General features: G+C 41.4%; 1 protein-coding gene across 1 annotated transcript; it reads right to left on the bottom strand.

Moving 5' to 3' along the window:
- Positions 1–950: 950 nt before the first annotated feature.
- rfx6 (regulatory factor X, 6) lies at positions 951–10022 on the bottom strand. The gene is made up of 20 exons (XM_026318943.1): positions 9866–10022; positions 9253–9412; positions 8653–8776; positions 8474–8535; positions 8266–8343; positions 8159–8186; positions 7976–8083; positions 7728–7805; positions 7496–7609; positions 7061–7110; positions 6612–6771; positions 6361–6505; positions 6138–6247; positions 5838–5955; positions 4535–4657; positions 3282–3488; positions 2808–3087; positions 2242–2618; positions 1561–1761; positions 951–1129 (listed from the first exon to the last, which is right to left on the bottom strand). Exons 1-20 carry the CDS (start codon positions 10020–10022, stop codon positions 951–953), a joined length of 2859 nt encoding a protein of 952 aa, XP_026174728.1.
- Positions 10023–11036: the final 1014 nt, after the last annotated feature.

The raw sequence follows: 11036 nt of genomic DNA, 5'->3' as shown, positions 1-11036 counted from the left end.
TGGTCTGACACAGGGTCTTTGAATCGGAGCAGATAAGGAGTCTGTCCGGTTCCATTAATATGTGAGAGTCAATGTGCTGCAGGGCAGACAAAAGCAAGAACACAAGCTGTTCCCAGTTCTGTTCCCAGTAACTCAATGGACTAACAGGCAAACAGAGGAAACGGTAATAATTCACGTAGTCTTTTAAGTGATTAAATAATTAAGTACTGATCGACTTAAGTCCAGTGCTTTTAAATTTTGAACCTTGAGTCAATCCTGAAGAACCTGCACCCTGAGAATCAGCCCCAGAGACATGAAGACAACAAGCACTAATATATTTGTTTTAAACTTCCAGTCCAAATTGTTCATAAACATGTCCTCCAAAAGAAATTGCACAGAAACACAGTCACAGAAACTCTATGTTACCTCTTTGCTCTAGAAGCTACTGGTGGTGCAGTAAACAGAAGGTTGTTCTCACTTCCAAAGGTTTATTTACAGGAATTAGCACACAAAGAAATGGAAGCCCTTAGGCATCAGGTAATTTAACAAAAGGTATTGTTTGTAATAATCTCTAATTTGGTAAAAATGACTAGTTGCTGCCATAGTTTCCTTATGTTTAATTAAAAATCCACAGTCATAGCAATAAATAGGTTTTATTCTGCTCTTCTCTCTGAATGATATTACAGTAGCAATAAAGTTAAAATCAATTATCATGGATCATGTACATTTCTCCTGCTTTTTCAATAATGTTACATACAGGAGTGTCCTGGGGGCCTGGCAGAGGGTCACATGTGTCCTAACGTTTAGATATTCTGTGTTTGAATACGGTCGAGTGACTTCATCGCGTCTTTCACAGCACTCACTCTATTGTGCTTGTTTCCTCCCAGACATCCCATAATATTGGTGCATACGTACATTCAGAATCTGGGTTGTTCTGATGGAAAGTGGAGCCGACGTTTGTGTTTCCAGCGTCACTGAACTCCTCCTGCGCCCAAGAAGACAGTGTTGATGGGAGGAAGCGAGGACACCAGGTCCTGCACCTCCGATGACGACGACACACGCTGCTGAGGCAACGGCGTTTCCTGCGAGGTGAACAGGGAGGGAACCCCAAACATACATGGAGCAGATCCTGATGAGGGGAGGGAATGATCTGAGGAGCAAACAACAACATATTAAACCTTCAGCTTTAAGGGGAAAAGCTCATCCTTAATTCTGCTGGTTTTGGTTTGGTTGTTTAATGTTACTGCTTGTGGTGATAAAAACATCTATGCAGAAATGATGCTGCACTGAAACCTGTAAACACACTAGTGCACAGGTGTCAAAGTCTGGTCCTCGTGGGCTACGGTCCTGCTTGTTTTCCAACTATCCCTGCTCTACCCACTGCTGATTACCTGGATCAGGTGTGTTCAGCCAATCAGAAGCTGGAAGGTTCAGTGGCCCTGGGGGACTAGAGTTTGACACCCATGCATTAGTGGTCTTTTATGAATCCATTTAAAACTGTGTATTATTAAAAACACGCCCACCCCCCACTCTCCTGCCGACAAAGCCACCCCCACCTCTGGGCCATATTTAACCGCTGACCTTCTCCGGTTTCGGCCTCAGCGAAAAATGCTCCTGTCGTTTTCCGTCCTGGCTCGTCCAGGATGTTAAGCGGGTCGTGGACCTCGGAGTACGTCGGCTGGAAGGGCCGCAGGCTGCTGATGCTGCTGATGACGGACACGTGCTGGTCCACCAGCGACATCATCCGCTGGCTGTCCAGGTAACTGCTGTTGCCATAGTAACCTGCAACAGGAAGAAACAAATAAAAGAGTCTCTACTCCTGTCTCATGCTCATACTATCACACTGCATTGAAAGTTGTCAGAGCCTGATTATAAGTGTCTTAGCAGCGACATGTGCCTTTTGTTTGGCAGAGGATAAACTGAACAAACACAGTTTCCACTGATTCTGGATAAATAAACATGTTTAACTTCGAACACAATAACTATAGTAGTTAATTGTCCATCATGAATGATCCTAAAAGATTTTAAATATGATGCTCTCTGGTCTAATAGCTACAGGAAATGATGCATTTGATATTTTTCAGAATAAAACAGAAACATAACATAACATAACAGAAACTGTAATGTTAAATATGTTTGTAATATTCATGTATTTAGAAAATCTGGCTTGTGTGGTGGGTTTGAACAGTGTGTGCCACTGCAACATGAGTTTTTAAAGCAAAGCGTAAGAAGCTAATTTCCAGGTTTCGGGGGTTTTCTTACCACTGTGTCCTGCGGCAGAATACGTCTGTCCCTGACACCCACCACTCATATGATTCATTCCAGCCCCCACAAAGCCAAATCCCTCTGCTGAGTCCAGAATCTGAGCTGTTGTCTGAGTGTCCAGCCCTGGTTCAGTCTGAATCGGATCTGAACCTGAAGTGTAGCTGGATGTGGGACGGACTGCAGAACCATAAGGTGTCAGGGAGCAGTTAGTGTTGCTGGATGAGTGCTGGGCAGATGGAGCAGGATGATGATGGCTGTAGAACACGTCTTTGGTCAGGTGCTGGTCATTAAAGGTCGGGTACCGAGTGAGGTGGTAGGCAAAAGACGAAGTCTGGGGCTGAACCGACGACAGACACTGAGTCTGAATCTGAGGCCTGAATCACAGAATCAAACAGTGACAAGAAAACATTTTTTATCTGTCAGGTGGTTGAAAATTCAAAGATGGAGAATCACTAAAACCAATTCTACACTAACCAATGCCACTGATAAAACAATCAGTGTTTTATTGCTTCAGGACACGATTTTCCCATGGTGCAACATTAACAGCAGTGAGTGAAGCTGACCTGAGAGCAGGCTGGTAGCTCGGGGTCGAGGAGCTGCTGGCTGCAGGGAAGTAACTAGAGCTGGTCTGAGGTAAGCAGTGGTACATGGTGTCCGGATAGGAAGAGCAGGTGCTGAGAGAGGGGAGGCAGGAGGAAGAAGTGGAGGAAGAACAGGAAGACGCCGGGGGTCGTCCTGCCATAGGCCCTTGGTTGATGACGGAGCCTCTGTGCACCAACGCCGCCGGGGAGATGGGGGGCGTCATGAGGGGGCCGCTGACCTGAGAAAAGTCTATCTGAACACCTGTGTGAGCACAAACAGGGATAATACACTAATAAAATGCACAAATCTATTAAATCTGCAGGAACAAAAGGTTAAATGACTCTTGATTGACGCAATGTGCAAGGTGTCACTGATATTTAAATACACACAGAGAATTGTGGGTATCACAAGCTTTATCACCATATATCAACTCATTGTTATTATTATTATTTTACCTGAAACTGTGAACCCAGAGGAATCTGTCCCCTGGTGAACAACTGTGTGTGTTTCCAGACTTTGCTGCTGATTGGTGGACAGAGACATGTAGGCGTGTTCACCCAGAGATTCATTCTTCACTGATTGGTCAATCGCAGCAGTGGCTTTGTTACGATTGGCAAGGAAGCAGGAACTAGGTGAGGCCATGAACGCTGCTTTACTGGCATCTGAAGGTGACAGAGTAACATCTCGTCATCATCAACAAAACATAACGTCTGTTCAAACTCATTAAACCAGGGTCTATGTCAGTCGACAGGTTTGTTTATTACTCAGCGTGAGCTGAGCTTCTGTGAAAATGCTCACATTAATCATTCACAGTCATTTCTAGCGCATATCATTAGGGCAGCATGGTGGCTTAGTGGTTAGCACAGCTGCCTCACATCAAGAAGGTTCCTGGTCTGAAACCCATCAGGGGCTTTTCTGTGTGGAGTCTGCATGTTCTCCCTGTGCTTGTGTGGGTTTTCTCCAGGTACTCTGGTTTCCTCCCACAGTCCAAAAACATGTATGTCAGGTTGATTGGTGACTCTAAATTGCCCATAGGAGTGAGTGTGAGTGTGTGAGGTTGTTTGTCTCTATGTGGCCCTGTGATGGACTGGGGACCTGTCCAGGGTGGACCCCTGCCTTTCACCCAAAGAGAGCTGAGACAGGCTCCAGCTGATCTCTGTGACCCTGGTTAGGACTAAGGGGGTATAGATGATGGATGGATGGATGAATATCATTATAAAGTGCCCCGACTTAAACTATTTTTACTGTTGTCCTGTGAAAATTCACATTTTTACAGTTTTTCACAAATTATTACTGGGCTCTAAATGTGATAAAAATATCTGTTATCTATGAATTTAGACTTGAATTTACTTTTAAAAACTTTATGTTCATATGATTTTATTTCCCTTGACAAATTGTTTGAGCTTTAAGATGCTAAAGATGTTAATTTAAACGAACTCTAACTTAAATGGAAAGTAAAAACTATTATTATTACTATTAAATGAGACACTGTCTTTAACTTCTGGTCCTATTAGAGCAATATCTTAATATTCTTATATTATGGAAAAAGACTTTCCTTTCATAATAATGAATGACATCCTAACAGTTGGTACTGGTGTCTGTGTCAGTGTGTGCTGTGTCTTTGTTAACAGCATGAGCTAAATAAATAGAGTTTTGTTGTCACGTTCAGATTATTGTGTGTGTGAGCAGCTGCAGATGGAGGTGATACCTGCATTTTTCATGTATTTGTCCAGCAGGTTCTGCAGCTCCTGCTCCTTGTCGTTGTTAAACTGAGTCTCCAGAGCCAACAAGATGTATTCGTCTAACAGCATCCTGATCAGATGGAAGGAGCCTGATGGAGCCAAAGAAAAAAAGGTCATCAAGAAAAGATTTCTGCCGGATTTTCTCACATATCAAGCACATGCAACAAATCGACTCCCTGATTTCTGTTGCTCTTCACCTCTGTATCCACTGTTTGACCTTTAGGATCAAGCTGCTCTTTGTTTGACCTGCGGGGTCACAGGTTTTAAAGAGACTGTGTGTGTTTGAGCTTCAGTGGGACTTTACAAAGAGAGGGACCCACCAAATGGTCAGTGTTTATTCACATACATGTAGTCTGTGTGTATGTGTTTGCACAGAGAGCCACAGATAAGACTTTGTGTAATCAAGGCGAGTCTGGGCATTACAATTTATAGCGCTATTGTAGCAATCTGCTCTGAGCTGGGCTGTGTGAGCTCTGTGTGTGTGTGTGTGTGTGTGTGTGTGTGTGTGTGTGTGTGTGTGTGTGTGTGTGTGTGGACTGAATCACGGAGAAGATCGGAGCATAAAATTAATTTGCTTAGTCCGTAATATGGTTACAAATATCACTAACGTTAATCACCATGTTGTCATTATGTCCAGTATGCTGCTGATACACACTGATATAACTGTGATACTGTTGAATAATCAGTTTTTGTTGGTACTATTGACATTTTACTTCAGGTTGAGCTTTAGCAAAAAAATTATTTATGTCTGTTTTGTGCTGCTAAAGCCGATTCCACAAAATTCCCAGTGAAAGGTTGTGACTAATATTTGTCTTAGTGATGATCATTCAGAAATAAAGAGAGTTTATCACTAGATGGTTTCCTAAAATATACTCAGTAACTCTTATCAGGTTTATGACATCTTATGACGACTGGCTCTCACAAATAAAGTATCAGTGACATCTACCATTTCTAGTTTCATGTAAAGCTGTAAATATCTGTAGAGTGATGTGCTGAATAGTTAATCACATTATTGGTCATTGTTAGTCTGTAAAATATCTTAAATCTTCCTGTACCAATTTTTCAATGCTCTGACATTTACAGATACATTTTTTTGTATAATTAAAAGTCCAAAACCAAACTATAAAATAAATAAAATAAAAATCCTCATATCTGAGAAATTGACTTTAACAAATAGTCAAATATTGAGATGGTTTCTCATGAGTTTTGTGTTGACAGAATAATTGATGAGTTTGTTTGTGCAGGTCTCACTTGTCAAGACTTTCCTACCAAAACTGGAGGCGTTGTTGAGCGTGAGGTTGTGCATCACTCTGGCGCCAAAGAAACTCCATCTCAGCAGGAAGTCCTGAGCTCGCTTCTTCACCGACCGACCGCTCTGCTTACCGGGCTTAGTGGAGACAAAGACAGAAAGGAAAACCGTGCTCGGTTGCACAACAGCACATTTGCAAGATCACACACACACACACACACACACACACACACACACACACACACACACACACACACACACACACACACACACACACACACACACACACACACACAAGCAAACAGGTGAACAGCTGTTACCTTGATGACTTTATGCTCCACAACAGAGTCCAACCACTCAATGAAGGACTCCACTGTGGCGTTCTTTCTCAGCAGCTCCTTCAGCTCCTGGAAAACAGTGATGGAGTCGTCTGGAGAGGAAGAAAAAGACCAGTGGAGTCAGAATAATGTACAGATTTACTGAAGTGAATCAAATGTAATTATTTGATTAGAAATTGAGCTAAGTGGTCAGTTGCTGTCTCACACTCAGAGTAGATGTCTGGGTCCTGGTCTCCGGTAGTGTTGATGCTAAGCAGGGGCTGTGAGCTGATGCTGCTCAGATCCACGTTATCGATGTCCAGCACCATGCTGGACACTATAGCCTGGTCAAACAGCGCCGGACGTGCTATCTACAGTCAGAGGAGGACGAGGAAAGAAGGGGAGAGAGGGAAGGAAAGAGGAAAGTTTAGTCCCCTGAATATGATTTGATCAAAGTACGTTTCGTGACTGGCATACCTGTGCCAGGTGTAAGAATGAGGTCTGTCTTTTCAGAGAGGAGACAAAGCGGCGTGCAATGGGGAGTTTCTTCGCTGCAAGGCATTCTGGGAGGTTCTCCAGGGAGGATGCGAGCCAGTGCTCCCAGTGTTTGGCAAAGTTGCGGATATCTGCCAGCAGACTGATGAAACAACATTCACACAGGTTAGATCTGGTCTCAGACTTGGACTTGTCTCAGCAGCTGCATGTGTTTCTACAGTTTCTACAGGCATGACATGGACTAAACTACAACATTAAGCTCCAGGAGTCAAAACGCTGGAAGAATTCCTCCCCAAATGTTTCTTTTTTCCACGGAGGAGAAAAGGCTTTTATGGAAAATGTGTTTCCATCAATTGAGATTTCAGTGGTATATCACACAAACATGATCGTCATGATTTGACATAAGACAAGTGAACATGAAGTGGACAAACCTTTCAGGCATCTCCTGCATCGTGGCAGGAATCAAGACGTCTGTTAAAACCTAAGAAAATAAAGGATTCATCAGTAACAGTGAAATACGCTGCAGGTACAGCACATCACTATCAGCGCAGCAGAGAGTTTTAGCAGTCCAACAAACAAAGGCTCCAACGCATTTACATGGTTTCATTGGTGTTTATTCAAAGACGTTTGGGTAGAATCACGGATTTGGATTTAAAAACTTCTGATTTTATAGGACAACTGGTTGAGATACTCAAATCAAGAACCTCTCACAGGGGAGATCATGTTTTTGTTGTTGGTGCACCTCAGGTCTCCATGATGAGTTTCATTGAGCTAATGATTAACTAATGATCTTTTTAGCCCTGCCTGTGACTCTTTAGTGCTTTGTGTTATCTTATTCTCATTATGTTCTGTTTCATGTTGACAACCTTATAAAGGATGGAGTCACAGACACAGAAGATGTCGACTATCACAGGGTTTTCCAGCAGCGGCAGCAGGTGGTCGGGCATTCCCTGCCAGAAATGGAGCAGAAAATTCTGGATCTGAAACAAAATATTTGAAGAGTTGTATCAGTCTGAGTGGATGGTAAACTGTTCTCTTCACTAGGATTTAATACTCAGTAATGACAATAAAAGGCTCTCATGTGACACTAAGTATCACCTCCTGAAAGTTGACATTAATGGCGTTGTCCAGAATACACTGGCAGTGTGTTTTATACATCATGACCAAAGTGTCCACCTGCAAAACGACAATGGAGATCCAGCATGAAACTAATTGAAAAACCAATAATTACAGCCTGCAACATCATCAGGAGTCATTATGGAATGAATATATTAAGCTTCATGTTGTTTGGTTATAGTAAATGTGTATCATGTGTCAAATGTGACAGTAATTTATTTCTGACCAACCTTCTCTCTGGAGATGTTTCCCTGCAGCACAAGATGCTGAGCGCTGGGGAAGTCTGGGAGCAAAGTTCCAGTTTTAGAGCTCAGAGAATATTTCCTGGTGAAACCTCCCTGAAAAAACACAGCAGCATTAGCTCGTTCTTCTTTAGCTGGTCACTGATTTTTAGAGTGAAGTTTTCTTTTTACCTCGTTCTTGAGCTTGCTCCCTGAAAATCTGCAATCAAAACAAAACCAACATGGTGATTGACGTATGTCTAGTGTTTTATATTGGACTAGATCATGTTAAATGTTACCTGGTCAAACCTTTTCCAGAATACACAGAATGATAGTAAGCACTGCTCTCTTTGATGCCAATCCCATAGTAATGGTATCTGTTAATTGTCAACATAATAATATCAAAGAATCTCCATGATGACAAAGTGCAGTGGTTAAAAATAAAATAAAATTACACTGTACAACAACATTTTAGAGCTCCAGGTTACAGAAATATAAATGTTTTACTTGGAGTGTCCTCTGGTTCCCAGTCTCCTCGTTGTTAGAAGAGGAAACTTCTGCCGAATGGTCTGATGAGTTCAATTAAAACATGGAGAGGAGGTTAAAGGTTTAGGATCATAATTCCTACAGTTTGCCATGTTTATTAACTTAATTGGAGCCTTTCACACACACATACACATACACACCTTTCCAAAAGTAGCAGCACAGGCTGGCTCCAGTTTCTCCTTCCTGCAGAAGTCCAGATAATGGGCGTAGAGGATACACCGAGGCAGACACACTCCTTCACACACTATGTAATTCTCCTCCAGCCTGATCAGTGAGAAAATCATTCATGTGATTCTCACAATAATATGAAATGTCCACTAAACACAGGAAATGCAAATACTCACTGAACTCCTGCCCAACAACAAAGTATAAAAGTATAAAATAATTATCTATTAACCAGTCATAACTAAAGAAAACGTCACCTGTGGGTGTTATTTCTGTTTGGAGTCAGAAACAGAAGCTTGTTAGAATCATTTGCTTTGTAACGACTGTTACGACTGGAAAAAAATAGTAATTTAGAAAAGTTTTCCAAACTGTTGCAAATGACCTGCACATTGATATGTCACTATGAATCCAAAAGTGGTTTCATATCCACACACTGCAGTTACTCAGGCATAATTCCTCCACCACCCACCAGCATCTTGTAGGGCGGAGGAAGTAAAGTTACTGTGATACACACTGACAAGAAACCTCTGTCTGCAGATGCAGTATTGTTTGCAGGCTGCTGGCAGTGCTCTTACCACTGCAGAGTGAGCTGCGTCTGTTTCTTCTTGTCTTTGATGATCTGGCTGATGGTCTTCCGGGAGGAGGAGATGCTCTGCTTGATGGTCAGCTCTGGGTTAAAGTCCCCCAAGTCCTGGTCTTCTTCAGAGGACGGCGTCTCATTACTGTCCTCTGCCTCTGTAGGGAACATACACACATGTACAGCATGTAGTTCATAGGAGGATGCTTTTCGTATTGGTGTCCTAAATATAGTAACATATGGATAAACATAACACCACCGTGTCGAAAATGTAGCAAAAATATTTCTCACTTGTTCTCATGAAATGCTCATGTTGCTTGGTAAGTTACTATGATTATGACTATTTGACCCTTTTAGTTTTTGTTGATTAAAACAACCTTTTTTGCTGTTAATTCAATGACGTCTCCTGTTATAGCACCACCATGTGGACAGTCTGTGTCATTTTCCTAAAAACATCCACAGACAAACATCCAGATTTAATGGTTTCCAGTGAAGACGGGAGATAAAGGAGAGAATATAAGATGGTTCTTAATGATGTCAAAAAAACTGAAGTCTACACATCTGTATTTTTAACATGAATAAGATTATATTTACTGTGGTTGGCCCATTACCTGATTTAACAGCAGAATCATCCTCCTGATGAAATTGTGTCTGTCCATTAAAATCTGTGTGTATTTCTTGAGGTGAGCCGCACAAGGTCTTGGTTAAAGAGTGAATGAAAAACACTCCATCTCTGCCTGAGCCCTCATTGCTGCGCTTCATTGGCATAGTGACGTAACAGATGTTAAACTTCAAACATCAGCCAAACGCAAAGAGGAAAAATAAAGAAAACTGAAGTTAGTTTGATGTGAAAAAATAGTCGATCGCAGCTCATCTGTCCTTAAAGACTCAGCTCCACAAACAAACAAATCCTGAAACAATGTTAATCAATCCCTCCTTCACAAAAGTCCAAGAAAAGATTTAAAAAAAAAAACAACCACCATGTCCAGTATTTTAGTCAGGCCAGACAAAAATAAAAAACCCCTCTGTGCTGTGGAGAAACCTGATGGAGCCACATCAGACAAATAAAGCAGTGTAGTGGGAAGGCAGAGCTAATGAAGTCTTGGATGTATTCATCGTCATATTTACAGAAGACTGGGGCTAATCCAGGTTATTAATGATTAACAGCAAAACCCTCATCCATCTGTCCATCCATCCATCCTGCCTCCCCCAGTCAGCTGGCCCTTTACACAAACCTGTACCCACTAAAACCTGAAGGGATTTTAGTCACAAAGATCCAGTTTGTATTTGCTTTATTTACAGGTGTAAACAGAACCTGTGTATGCACCCGAATTGGGTATTATTGAGTTAGTGTGTGATGGGTTCATTTTAAAACAAAGGTAAAGAGAGAAAGAAGATATTATTAACTCTAATCAAAGCTTCTTAAGCTTTTAACTAAAACAACATTTTAATACTCTTTCCAAACTGGACAAACTCATATAAGGACTTGGTGATATGTTTCATATCAGTCATATTATTAATCTAGATATTTTTCAAATCAAATTTAAAATCACATACAAAATGACTAAATACTAAATACGTAGCATTAAACACTGTGGGTCAGTGTGATGTTTTATATGTGCAGGTGAATTTAAGACCTTTTATAAACATAAATAAGATTTCACAAGTAATTTTTATAATGCCATTTAAGACCAGAGAGAGTTTTTAAGGATCTGTGGATATAACTACAGTAAAGTAAAGGTACTAAACCATAAAAAGTATGAAGAATGTTTTAATCATAGT

Source organism: Mastacembelus armatus, chromosome 24, assembly GCF_900324485.2.
Source record: "Mastacembelus armatus chromosome 24, fMasArm1.2, whole genome shotgun sequence".
Classification (NCBI taxonomy): domain Eukaryota; kingdom Metazoa; phylum Chordata; class Actinopteri; order Synbranchiformes; family Mastacembelidae; genus Mastacembelus; species Mastacembelus armatus.
Note: the sequence above shows the minus strand (reverse complement) of the source record. Positions and strands in the feature narration are given on the sequence as shown.

Bases quoted from the DNA above. Each gene is read 5' to 3' on its own strand.
- rfx6 (XM_026318943.1), bottom strand. From the start codon at position 10,022: ATGCCAATGAAGCGCAGCAATGAGGGCTCAGGCAGAGATGGAGTGTTT. The intron at 8,536-8,652 runs GTGTGTATGTGT...TGAACTCATCAG, and splicing joins GTGCTGCTACTTTTGGAAAG to ACCATTCGGCAGAAGTTTCC. The intron at 7,610-7,727 runs GTGATACTTAGT...ATTTTGTTTCAG, and splicing joins TTAATGTCAACTTTCAGGAG to ATCCAGAATTTTCTGCTCCA.